General features: G+C 53.2%; 2 protein-coding genes across 2 annotated transcripts; one reads left to right on the forward strand and one right to left on the reverse strand.

The window, feature by feature from the left end:
• Positions 1–995: 995 nt before the first annotated feature.
• On the forward strand, positions 996–8814 carry CA14 (carbonic anhydrase 14). Its single transcript, XM_036836082.1, has 13 exons — positions 996–1094; positions 1192–1774; positions 1914–1975; positions 3939–3959; positions 4925–5104; positions 5616–5758; positions 5985–6080; positions 6276–6342; positions 6540–6697; positions 6808–6928; positions 7148–7168; positions 7294–7378; positions 7503–8814. Exons 3-13 carry the CDS (start codon positions 1921–1923, stop codon positions 7564–7566), a joined length of 1011 nt encoding a protein of 336 aa, XP_036691977.1. The 5' UTR covers positions 996–1094; positions 1192–1774; positions 1914–1920; the 3' UTR covers positions 7567–8814.
• On the reverse strand, positions 8770–11935 carry APH1A (aph-1 homolog A, gamma-secretase subunit). Its single transcript, XM_036836068.1, has 7 exons — positions 11589–11935; positions 10860–11030; positions 10620–10693; positions 10262–10384; positions 9981–10108; positions 9437–9560; positions 8770–9097 (listed from the first exon to the last, which is right to left on the reverse strand). Exons 1-7 carry the CDS (start codon positions 11924–11926, stop codon positions 9033–9035), a joined length of 1023 nt encoding a protein of 340 aa, XP_036691963.1. The 5' UTR covers positions 11927–11935; the 3' UTR covers positions 8770–9032.
• Positions 11936–11983: the final 48 nt, after the last annotated feature.

Consider the following 11983-nt stretch of genomic DNA (forward strand, 5'->3'; position numbering starts at 1 on the left):
CTCTGTGTTAACTGTCCTGATTCCCAGGAAGTCTAATTTACACTTTAAGCCTTTTCTTCTTCTTAGATGGGATGAGTGGGGCTTTGGGGGAACTTCAAAACATAAAACTTATCTGTAAGGGAAAAGTAATTCGGAGGGTGATGAAAGAATTAAAAAGGAAATGACATCTGCAAAATGGCTTTGCTTTGCAGATCAATCACAGTGGACAGAAAAGCATGGTAGACTCCTGCCTCTGCAGGGGCTGATGATCTAGCATATGCATTACTCTGTTCACTTGGCTTTTATCCTGCACCCTTATTTAGCTCCCGCTCCCTTTGTTTTGGCTATTTATTGCTACTTGGCAGAAGCAAGGAGGGCAGAGGGAGCTCAAACGGGTGCATCCTTCTGGCTGTGACTCCGGTGAAGGGTATGGAGGAAAAAGAGGTTTCGAAGTCTGGCCTGAAGTTATCTTTGGGTTTCACATTCTGTAATGAGGGATTTAGGATGTACATTCCAATCGGGATTTCCAGTCCCGTGGGGGAACAAGCACCAGCCCACATTCCTGAGACTCGGCAGCCTCTATGCTCCACTTGCCCAGCTCTCTGGTGGCAGGTTTCGCTCAGTCCCAAAAGTCCTGCCTCAGCCCTTTGTTGGGCAGGAGGGAAGACCCTGGGCCCCTCTTCCACTCCAGCGGGATCACATGGTCTCTCTCTGCTCCCTCCCCTCTCTTTCCCTGGAGTCCGCCTTTTTTCTGATGGTGGTAGTGATTGTTTCTAAGGTCACCCCGTCTCTCCTCCTGCCCTGGCCACCGTGCCAGGGGTCAGTGTCCTCTTTGGTGACAAAAGCCGCCCTGGATCTGGGCTCCCTGGGGAGGGAGATGGCTGGGCCTGACAGTTGGAGCCGCTGTCTCTCTATGGTGTTGCTGCAGCCCCTCCCCCCGCTGGGCACACAAATGGGCTTTATTCAGCAAACAAAACCACCCCCCCTCCCAGGCCACACAGGCACGTGGACCCAACCTCACCGTGGGAAGCGGGTGGCGACAGGCGCAGGAGAAAGAGATTGCTCCAAACAAATTCTCTTTGCCTCACTTCTCTTCCTTATTTTCCACAACCCAGGTTCTGGTCCTTGACTTCCTCCCCTCCACCCACACCCTGAGTCTCCCAGCTCCTTCTGGTTTACCTCTCTCCTAACTCTGCGCTCTTCCTATTCCAGGGCTGCTCACATTCTGCAGGGCATGGGGAACGGGTCCTCCCACCATCTGCCCTACACCATCCAGGGAGGTGCTCCTCAGAGGAGAAGCCAGATGGAGAAGAAGAACCCCTGAGGGAGCTGGATGGGACCCCAAAGGATCGGACCCCCAAACCCTCCGTTCCTGCCCCAGCCCATTCCAGGGGACACCCTTCTCAACAGTGTCTGTGTGAATAGCAGAGGAAGGAAGAGCTCACCCCAGCTGGGCTCCTGAGCCAGGGCCAGGGCTCCTGTGAAACCCGCCGTGCTTCGCTCTGAGCAAGGCCATCCTGCATGCTTAATCGGCTATTTAAGGAGCTGTTCGCCAGCAACCCAGACAGTCCCCACTCCCCACGTACACCCGTCCAGAGCCACCTTAAAAGCGGGAGGCAATTGTGAAGTAGCTGGCCAGCAAGTGGAGTGAAGACTGCAGAGGGAGATATAAAAAAGAGAGGGCAGAAAGAGAGGCAGAGAGAGATTTATCCTGGGGACCCAGAAACTCATGGTACCCCACTGAAAACCAAATCCCCTGGAAGCCCGCAGAGACACAAAGAAAGCAAGAGAAAAAGTTAAATATACGCAACTCCAGGAAACTTCTCTTCTCTCTCCGCCACCCCTCCGCCTCTCTCTCTCCCCTCCTCTCTTCCCCCCTCCCCCTGCCCTAGTCCTCTAGTCCCCAAACTCCCAGTACCTTGTGTTCCTTCCAGGGATACCATGTTGTTCTTCACCCTCCTGCTAGAGGTGATTTGGACCCTTGCTGCCAACGGGGGTAGGTACATCTGGATGTCTGTGTGTGTGTCTGTGTGTGCTGATGTACACATGTTGCCATGCATGCTTAATGGAGGAGGAGGAGTGTAAGAGGAAGCCTAGGGCTAGAATAATAGGCTCAGGGATGCAGGGAAAAAGACAGGACTGGGGAGGAGGCCACTTTCCTTCTTTTCCCTTTGCCATTCCAGCCTTGCTGTTCGTGGGGATGGGGGCAAACTAGCCTGGGTCAGGATGTGTACATACACTGCGGGAGTCACTTTGCAGGCTACAAATTCTCTCCGGAGCTCTTTCCCCCACTGCCCTGGTCCCAGGCAACCCTCCTGTTCTTCTTTATTTACAAACTCATCCAATTAGGGAGCCAAAGAGGCCTGGAGTGCAAGGATAGAGGACTGATGGGGTGGGGGAATACTCCTATGCCTCCTGCCAAACTCACACCCTGATCCCTGACTATGAACCTCATGGCCAAAGTCCCCTCTCCGTTCTATGGGGCGACTAATTTCCTGGTTTTTCCTGAAAGCTGTAGCAATAACAGTCGACACTGTTGGGCCCTTTACAACTTACACAGGACTTTCAGGAACTCCCAGGAGAGGAGGAAGGACTCTTGGGGGGAACAGGCCGAGGTGCTCCAGGAATGTCCCCAGAACCCCTACTCCTCATTTTTGTGATCCCTGTGCCTAGCACATAGCAGGTGTGTAATTAAAATTTGTTGGAAGAACAGGATGAGGGGGGTATCCAGAGGGCAGAAGGGGAACACAAAGAAGATGATGGGGGGGGGGGCACCCAGCCGAGGATAGTTGTAAATTGCACCTGAGGAGAAAGGAACACATTGGGAAAGAGGAGGAAGAGATGTAAAACTACTGTGTTGAGGATTTGGTGGGAGGGGAAGGGCAAGGCTCTCAGCCTGCCCAGAACCAGGGAATTCGAGTTGTTGAAGTGTCCCACTGAGCTGGTGAGTGAGAGGCTGCCTCCAGCCCTCCCTTGCGCTCCTTTTCAGAATTGTCTGAACGAAGGGATGGGCCAGCAGAAAAGCCCAACGATGAGATCAAGGATATCTTGGAAGTCTGAGGGATTTATTTAAGGGAATAAGAGAGAGAGAGAGACAGGGAGGAAGTTAGAATTTTTCTCCAAAGTTTCTAGCAATTTGAATAATGCAGAGACAACCTGCAGGAAGGCCTCCCTTTCCCCTTGAAGCAGTTTGGCCCTGGGTGAGAGCTGGACCAGCAGACCCCCGACCTTTTAGCTGGAGACAGGACTGCACGAGAGCCTGGCATGTGACCCAGCTGGCAGTGCTCTTTTCCACACACAACGCTTCACCTTGATCCTGTCCCTGCCAGCCTGGCAGCCTGTGCCCACCCACTACCCTCAACGTGGAGCGGACCCTGCCCGATTCCCACCTTCCCCAGCCACCTGGGAATCTAGGGAGCAGAGCTTCCTGGTGATGGGAAAAGTTTCCTTTAGAGTTCCTGGGACCAGAGGAGGAACTTAAATGTTCATTTACAGCTCAGTGCCTTCTTCCGTGCAATGCTTCCAAGCAAAGGAATAATCGCCCTCTTCCCTCAGCAGCACTGCCCGCCCACGCTGAACTTCTTGCCCCTCTCTTTGTTCCAGTCCCTTTCCTCCAAACCCTACACCGTCACCTCAGCCCCATCTTCTAAGGGTTAGATTGGTTTGGCAGAGGCTGTAGAAAAGTGAGGGTTGGGTATTTTGCACATTTGGATCCAGGTTAATTTTAGTCTCCTGGATTTATCTCTTTTCATTTCTCCTCCCCCTTTACTCAGCGAGCACAAGCACAGCCTGGCTGGTGATTTTAAATAGCCCCCCCCCTCGACCTTTCCACTGAGGTGTCCAGTTTCAGGGCTTCCTTTGGGAAGTGCTAGAGCAGAGGGAGGAGAAAGGGGGGCGGTGTGGAGGAGGGCCCTGCCCCAGGCTGCGCTGGCTGTAACTCAAATTACTCTGCCTTGCAGGTCAACACTGGACATATGACGGTGAGAGCAGAACCCAAGGCCTACCGACACCCCTTCCCCACTGGGACCTCTTCACCTGGCGGGAAGACTTAGCCACGTGGGTGGGGAGGTTTCCTCCAGCTCCTCACCCTAGCTCCTCCCTTCCCCGACTCCCCATGCCCCAGCTTTCACATATATGATTCCTAGACCCTGTTCTAACAATCAAATCCCACACACCCTGATTCAGCAGAAAAGCCAGTTATGTCCTCAGTCAATCTGTGCGGGAGTGAGGGAGCTGGAGTGGAAAGGGAACTGGGTGGGGAAAGGCGCCATAAGCTTAGCTGCCAATTCTCCTCCTGGCTCTCTCTCTATCCTGATGGATCCTACCCCCACCTGAATCTGGAATTGGGACAGAGCTTGAGGTCAGGGGTGAGGAAGAGGCCGGCAGGACAGTTTGTGACCCTGGCAGAAGTGGAACCCGATTCCTTTGCGTTTCTGATTAATAACTTAACCCAATTCCAGAGTCAATGCAAGGTCCAGTGCGAAAGCAAGAAGTGAATGATGGAAAGTCAGCAGATCTGAGTCTTAAGGCCACCTGATAGGGGGGGTCCCAAGGAGACCCTACCTCTCTAGGATCATTTCATTTCCCCAGTTTTCCTGCTCCTACTCAAATCCCACCTTCCTGGGTATGCGGGCTTTCTATCCATCCCCTCTTCCTCTCATTTAGCTTTCTTGCCTTCCAACAAGAGGACAAGTAAGTAAAAGCAACTCTCCCCGTTCATCAGGAGAGCTGGGGAATCATCACTGCCTCTGCGTAGGTGAAGGGACTGCAGCAGCAAGTCCAGCAGGGACGCCTTGCTCACCCAGCCCCGCACAACTGGGAGCTTCATCTGGGGTGGAGAGAAGTGCATTTCTGCCTCCACATGGGTGTATAGCTTGGTGGAGGGTTGCTGAAGGGTGGTTAGGGGCTGGAGGACAGGACAGATGTCTGTGGTAACCCCCACCAGGTCCACATGGTCAAGACCACTGGCCAGCCTCCTACCCTGAGTGTGGAAGCAACGCCCAGTCCCCCATCAACATTCAGACAGACAGTGTGACTTTTGACCCTGAGTTGCTACCTCTGCAGCCCCATGGATATGAACAGCCTGGCACCGAGCCTTTGGACCTGCACAATAATGGCCACACAGGTAAAAAGACCAGGCCTCCAAGGAGATATAAGCTCCAGTTCCAATCTTAGGAGTCAGAGGTGAAGAAGCATTCTCCTAACTTCTAAATTCTCAGAAGGTTTCATCTATAAATTTGGAGACATGAGAACGGGGATCAGGCTCCTGTAGCCAAAGGCGGGAACTGAATGTGTATGATCAAGCTCTATGGGTGGGTTAGCATCATAGCACTGACTTGATCTTTACTAGAAAAGCAGTGGCTAGGACTTCCAGCCAGTGGTCCAGTGGTTAAAACTCCAAGCTCCCACTGCAGGGGGCACGGGTTTGATCCCTGGTCGGGGAACTAAGATCCCACATGCCGCACGCAGGGCGCGGCTAAAAAGAAAAAAGAAAAGCAGTGGCCTATGGGAAGAAGTGGGTGCTGTGCAGGGAGACAGAAAAGGCTGGCCAAATCTCCCAAAAGTGGTGGCAACCCAGGGGTGGGAACGTATCCACGTTCGTCCACCAACCCTAACTCGCTCTCTTTCCCTCACAGTGCAACTCTCTCTGCCCCCTACCCTGTATCTGGAAGGACTTCCCCGAAAATACGTAGCTGCCCAGCTCCACCTGCACTGGGGTCAGAAAGGATCCCCGGGGGGGTCAGAGCACCAGATCAATGGCGAAGCCACAGCTGCAGAGGTACCAGGGAGCAAAGCCTGGATTAGGACACAGTGGTAGGCACTGTCGGTGCCGGGGGAAAGGAAGGATCTGGAAACTGGGAAAAGTCATACTTGTGGGGAAAGGGCAAGCTTTGTGGGACAGATTTAGGACATGCTAGAGGTGGTGGTGGTGGCTAGGATAAAAGCTTTTGGGAGGGGGTAGTGGAGAAACATTAAACGATTCAATTCCCTCTCCCCTCCCTCAGCTCCACATCGTACATTATGATTCTGATTCCTACGAAAGCTTAAGTGAGGCTGCTCAGAGGCCTCAGGGCCTGGCTGTCTTGGGCATCCTCATTGAGGTCAGTGGCCCGCAATCCCTCCTTGGTCTCTCTCCACTTCCTCTGCATCCCTCAGTCCTATTTTGCCCATGTCTGTTGCTGGTCGCCGTCTCAAGACAAGTCAGCAACCCATTCTGACCATTTATCCTATACACAAATGTCTTACTCCAAACATGGACTCATCCCGAACTCTCTCGCCCTTTCCTCCCCGTACAGGTGGGTGAGACTAAGAATCCAGCTTATGAACACATTCTGAGTCACTTGCATGAAATCAGGCATAAAGGTGAGCCCTAAAAATCTATCTTAAGACAAAGTAACATTAATTAGGCTTCAGGGAAATTTCTCACAAAGGCCTAAGAGGCCTGGAACGAGGCAGTGAGTTGGGGCCGGAGGTGGGCGGGGTGTTCGCTTCTAGGAGCCCTGTCTAGGTAAGCGAGGGCGCAGTGAGAGGGAGATGAGTCCTAGTCTGTTCTTGCCCAGATCAGAAGACCTCAGTGCCTCCCTTCAACCTGAGAGAGTTGTTCCCCCCACTGCTGGCGCAGTTCTTCCGTTACAATGGCTCGCTCACCACACCGCCCTGCTACCAGAGTGTGCTCTGGACAGTCTTCAGTCGAAGGGCCCAGATTTCAATGGGACAGGTGAGTGGTGGAGAGGTGAGACAGCAAAGACATAGTTGTAACCTCAAACCCTTTCCCACTCCCGAGAGCGAGTGCCACTTGTCCCTTAATCCCACTCTTCTACTTCTCAGCTGGAAAAGCTTCAAGAGACACTGTTCTCCACAGAAGAGGAGCCCTCTAAGCTCCTGGTACAGAACTACCGAGCCCCCCAGTCTCTCAATCAGCGAACGGTCTTTGCTTCGTTCATCCAAGGTAACTGTACAGGGCTCGGAAAAGGAGACGGGAAACTGGGGGACTCAATGGCAGGAACTAGGGAACCCCTGGGAAGGAAAAGAAGGCTAACAGGGGAAGGGATTTCCAGGACTTGCTTGGACTGGGAACCACGCCCCAACCCCGAGTACTGGTACAGTGTGCTACTCCCAACTGGGGTGGGGATCTAGTCTCACTGACCCAAGTTTTCTTCCCTTACAGTGGGATCCTTGTATACCACAGGTAAGACAGGCATACCCAGGTATCGAGGGGTGGAGTGCGGGGTAGGGTTCTCCTCAGTGAGTTAGGGAAAAGCTCAATATCTATGTTAGTCTTAGGCTGACACCTTCTATCTTTCTCTCTCCCAGGTGAAATGCTGAGTCTGGGAGTGGGAATCCTGGTTGGCTGTCTCTGCCTTCTGCTGGCTGTTTATTTCATTGCTAGAAAGATTCGGTGAGGTCCTATTCTCCATTCCTCCAGTCCCTTCTTTGGCGTTGAAAAGCATTCGCCTACTCCACCTCTAACCCATTTCGCCTAGGACATTAGTCATTTCCACTAACCATTCTCCCTCTTCCAGGAAGAAGAGACTAGGAAACCGGAAAAGTGTGGTCTTCACCTCAGCACGAGCCACCGAGGCATAGACTCCTTCCCAGTCACCACAGATGCCTTCCCCTCGCCTATCAGGGAGCTTCTAAAGTGGGGCGCAGGGACTGGCCAGAAAATACTGTAGGAGTCGGCTGACATCCCTCCTTCCTCCAGACAGCCCCTACACAGAGGTATGGACAGGCTCTCATTCAAGGAAGAACAACAGAACCTTCAGCCTCTCAAAACATGTAGATCAGGACAGCCCTATGTTGACAATGCAGAGGGTAAACTGTGTTTAGTTGTAGGGGAAGCTGGGGATGTGCCCCAAAGTCCCCCACCCCCTCATCCTTATATCCCTGTCCCTAGATATAGTACAAGATCTCCCCTTAGGAAAAAGGGTTGCTGCTGTTATATTTTTTTCCCTCAATATATTAGGAAATTAAATTTGCCGACCCCGCCTCCGGCCTTACTTTGGGGGCTCTTGAGAACGGGAGAGTTCCTTAATGCCTCAGATGGCAGAGGTGGGCAAAGGGTAGGGAAAAGGAAGAATGGGTGAATAACTCCTTTTACCCCAGTTCTGGAGAAGGGGAGATCCACTTCTGGAAAATGCTTAACCCAGAGCTTCTGACATGTTAGACACCCAGCCCAGATTTCTGCCCTGTATCGAAGCTATGCTTGGAGGGAACCAGAGGTTGCCAGGTTAGGAGGGAGGTTGGAAAAGAGACATGAGAGGGCAGAAACCTCAATTAACATGTTATCCCCTCCTTTTAAAGCCAAGTTCCCCCACAATTATAAAGTCCTTTTTATTAGTCAAAATCACAATCACCTTGATTAAAAGGATAGGATATGCCATCCTCAGCAGAAAATGATACAGTTTATAGAAAACCTCCCCGCCCCCCCCAACACCTCCCAATTAAAAACTAGAAAAAAATCTGCCCTCCTTCCCTGCGATGTCACGGTAGGCTGACTCCCCAGTGGCACTGCGGCTCTGGGGTGGGCCAGCTCCCCGCAGCACCCTCCAGTACACCTTGGGGAGAGGAGGGATGCTGGTGGTCAAGGAGGTTGAAACAGTAGTTCCAGTAATACCAGTTCCCAAACATGCACTTCCTTCCTTTCCCCCAAAGCCTGGGACCAAGGGGAAAGCTGGATAGATATAAGCCCAGCCATAAGGAGCAATTTGAGGAGGGAAAACATAGTCCAAGGACGTTAGGAGAAGAATTCCAACATACTTCCTCCCTCCTCCCGCTCAAAAAAAAAAAGGCAATTTGGGGGTCTTTATCACACCAGAAATGGTTCCCCTCAGACCTGAGAAAAAGACTAAGATATCCAGTCTGGGGAGGGGGTACTGGGAAACTCAGAGCTCGTCTACCCTTGAACCTCCAATTGACTTCATCTCCACAGCAATGGCTAAACTAGGTCCCTTTTCTTGGCAACCTGCACTGTCCAGAACAGGAGATGGAGAAATACAGGGCGAGGAGATCAGGAGGGCACCCCAGGCCCAGGGGTCCCCCCCAAGGTTCCCTCAGTCCTCGGGTGGGATGCGCAGGGCAGAATACACCATCACCCGACTGTCCTCCTGCCGTCGGCCTGCAGAGGGGAATGGGGGTGAGTCTTGGGCAGGGTGAGAGCAGAGCACTGACACATGGGGAGTCCTGGACAACAAGGGGAGGGGGTCCCCAGATGGTGGGGATAAGTGCAGATTCAAACCCACCAGTCACTGACTGGCTGAACCCAGACTGCTCCTGGTAAAGCCTAGAGACTAAAGGTCATGAGTGGACAAAGCAAAACCCTGAAGGTGGTGGAATAGACCGACGAGGAGACAGAGAATGGTGGGCAATGGACCCGGGCTAGGGCTGGGCTCAGTCATGGGCAGTGGGCAGGCAGGTGGGATCTGTCAGGCGATCAGTCCAGGTAGTCAGTCCTTACACGAGAGACTGCGCTGGATACTTCGGAAGGACCCTCCAGCTGTGATGAAGGCCCAGAGCCCCATGGAAACAGTGACTGCATAGATGGGCAGCAGGCTGGCCTCGTACCAGGGGTTCAGGAATGTCTGGGGATGGGGGGAAGAGTAGAAAAGAGGTTAGATTCCTCCTCTAATCCCCATATTCTCTTTGTGCCTTTGACCCAAATCTCCCCAAGATATCTCACTCATATCTCCCAGTCCTTCAGAACACCGATATCTTGTGGTTAAGGGCATTTGTGATTTTTCAGCCCCCTCAGAGGTTTCTGCCACTCCTGCTCACCTCAGGCCATCTGCATTAGTTTGACTAATCCATTCAAACTCCTCCCTAGAGCATCCGCAGAGCAGGTTATACAATTGATGCTGAGGTGAGAGACGTCTAAAGACTCACCTTTCTGCCTCCTCCCAAGATAAGTTTTTAAATGTTAAGAAGTTAGAATATATTTCCCCTCCATCCCACTCACCATTAAGTTCTTTTCTCTCTAACTCAGGCCCCTGTCCCCAACTCACCAGTCCCGATGTCAGTAGGTGACTCCCAACCACCAGGCCCAAAGCCCAGTACCGTCTCCTCTCACAGGCATCAAAGAACACAACTCCCCAAAAGGTATGGAGCAGGATAATGGCTGCTGTCAGAAAGGCTGCAGGGAGGGAGATGGGGATGAGATACATCCCTCATCTTCTCCCAGCCTCCTGAGATGTTGAGCCAAAGAAGTCTCCCAGGGAAGGCCAATAAATCAGATCAGGGTCAGGGATGAATGGGGCATGAAGGCAAGAAAGAAAGTGGATCTTACCTGAAGTCAAGAAGTAATAGGGTGAGTCTCCATGGATCCCAACCACACCTGGCCCAAGTGCATCGGCCAAAATATTGATAACAGAGAAGACACCACTGATGATACCGAAGGAAAGACCAGAAACTGGGGGGAGGGAGGGTTTCATCAATGTCAAAGATCACTGTAGCCTTATTACCAGTGATCCCTCCCCATTCCCAGTCACAGTTCCCCCACACCTACTCTCCCTCCAGACCACCTCTCCTTGGAAGTCAGGTATGAAGAAAAACAAGAAGCCACTTAGGACATGTGGATGTTTAGAGACTTCCCTGGGAGAGAGGAGTGTCCAACTCCCTCCTCCAGTCCCTCTCCCTTGGCTCACCATAGGCCATCTGGCGGATGGAGATGGGTGATCTTCCGTCCTCACTCAGCGATGCTAACCCCTCATCTGCCTTCCTGGGGTGGGGTGGGTGGGATAGGGGAAACATGAGGGAGGGCAGGAATCGCCTTCCCCTCTAATATCTGCCCTTAGTACCTCCTCGTCCAAACCACCACCCAGGGCTGCCCCACTTATAGTTCAGTCCTCTGCCCTTCTCCCCTCCAGACCACCCCATCTTCTTACTTAAGCAGCTTGTAGTAGGCAAAGCGGAACACCTCCTGTAGAAGGACAGAGACTGCAGCACCAAAAATCAGGAGGCCATACTGGAGTCGGGCATCTGACCGGTCGGTCACATGGACCAAGATGAACCAGACCACAGAGGCCAAGAGCAGGGAGACCAGCCAGAAAAATGCCCTGAGGAAAGACAAAGGCAATCAGACAAGCAAGGGTAGGGGGCATCCAGGGAAATCAAAGAGGGGAACCAACCAAGGCTGCAGCATAAAAAGTGGAAGTTAGACTTCCGGATTGTCCAGGGAGACAGGGAGGAGATAGAATAGGTGTCTCCACCAAGGGAGTTTGTAGGGATCCGAACGCAGGGAAAGGGTAAGAAATCTGATTAAAGAGTCTTCAGAGTGATGAGAGCCAGAGTGTAGGAGGACAGGAGGGCGAGGTATCCATTCCTGGATACTCCCTTAGGGCCGGCCGAGGTCAGCACAGCCCCCTTCCAAGTCTTCGCCTTGGGCCTCCTCGGACGTCGCGGGAGGAGTATAGGAGGAATCTGTGCGATCTCTGGAAGGCGGAAACCAACTGCGGGAAAGGGCAAATCACCCAGATCCCTGACTCGACCCTCTCCAATCTTCACCTCCGACTTGTCTCCCCCTCTCAGGCTTCCAGGCTCGCCCCAGCTCCTCCAGCCCCTTTCGGATCTCTCTCTTCGGCGTCCTCCCGCGTCTCCCCAACCCCTTAACTCACCCGGCGACCAAGATGATGACGCGAAGCGGGTCTCCTGCCACAGTGATCAAGAAAAGCGCAAAGGCCGGGCCGAAAGCGACGAAAGTGCATCCGAAAAACACTGCGGCCCCCATGGCTGGGCAGCTGGGGGCGAGGTGGGGGCCCGGCCAAGAGAGGCGAAGGGGTGAAGCACGCCAGCCAGGGAGTCCGCGTGGGGTGGCGACGCGACCCCGTGAGGGGCGCGGTGCAATGTCACCCCGGACCCCCGGGAAGGCGGGGACACCGAAACCCCAGATACAGGTCGGCGCGACTTCCTCTACGGAAGCCGAGGAGGGGACAAACCCCTGCCGCGGCCCCATGGCCACCTCCCATCTAATCCCCACCCCCTGGAGGCCAATGGAGAACCCGCGGGGGCG

The sequence above is a fragment of the Balaenoptera musculus genome, chromosome 1, assembly GCF_009873245.2.
Source record: "Balaenoptera musculus isolate JJ_BM4_2016_0621 chromosome 1, mBalMus1.pri.v3, whole genome shotgun sequence".
NCBI lineage: Eukaryota > Metazoa > Chordata > Mammalia > Artiodactyla > Balaenopteridae > Balaenoptera > Balaenoptera musculus.

Excerpts from the sequence above, each read along its gene's own strand:
- CA14 (XM_036836082.1), top strand. The coding sequence starts at position 1,921 with ATGTTGTTCTTCACCCTCCTGCTAGAGGTGATTTGGACCCTTGCTGCC. Across the intron at positions 6,929-7,147 it reads CTTTGCTTCGTTCATCCAAG|TGGGATCCTTGTATACCACA; the intron begins GTAACTGTACAG and ends CTTCCCTTACAG. Across the intron at positions 7,379-7,502 it reads TTCATTGCTAGAAAGATTCG|GAAGAAGAGACTAGGAAACC; the intron begins GTGAGGTCCTAT and ends TCCCTCTTCCAG.
- APH1A (XM_036836068.1), bottom strand. The coding sequence starts at position 11,926 with ATGGGGCCGCGGCAGGGGTTTGTCCCCTCCTCGGCTTCCGTAGAGGAA. Across the intron at positions 10,694-10,859 it reads GCCTACTACAAGCTGCTTAA|GAAGGCAGATGAGGGGTTAG; the intron begins GTAAGAAGATGG and ends ACCCCACCCCAG. Across the intron at positions 10,385-10,619 it reads CATCCGCCAGATGGCCTATG|TTTCTGGTCTTTCCTTCGGT; the intron begins GTGAGCCAAGGG and ends CCCTCCCCCCAG.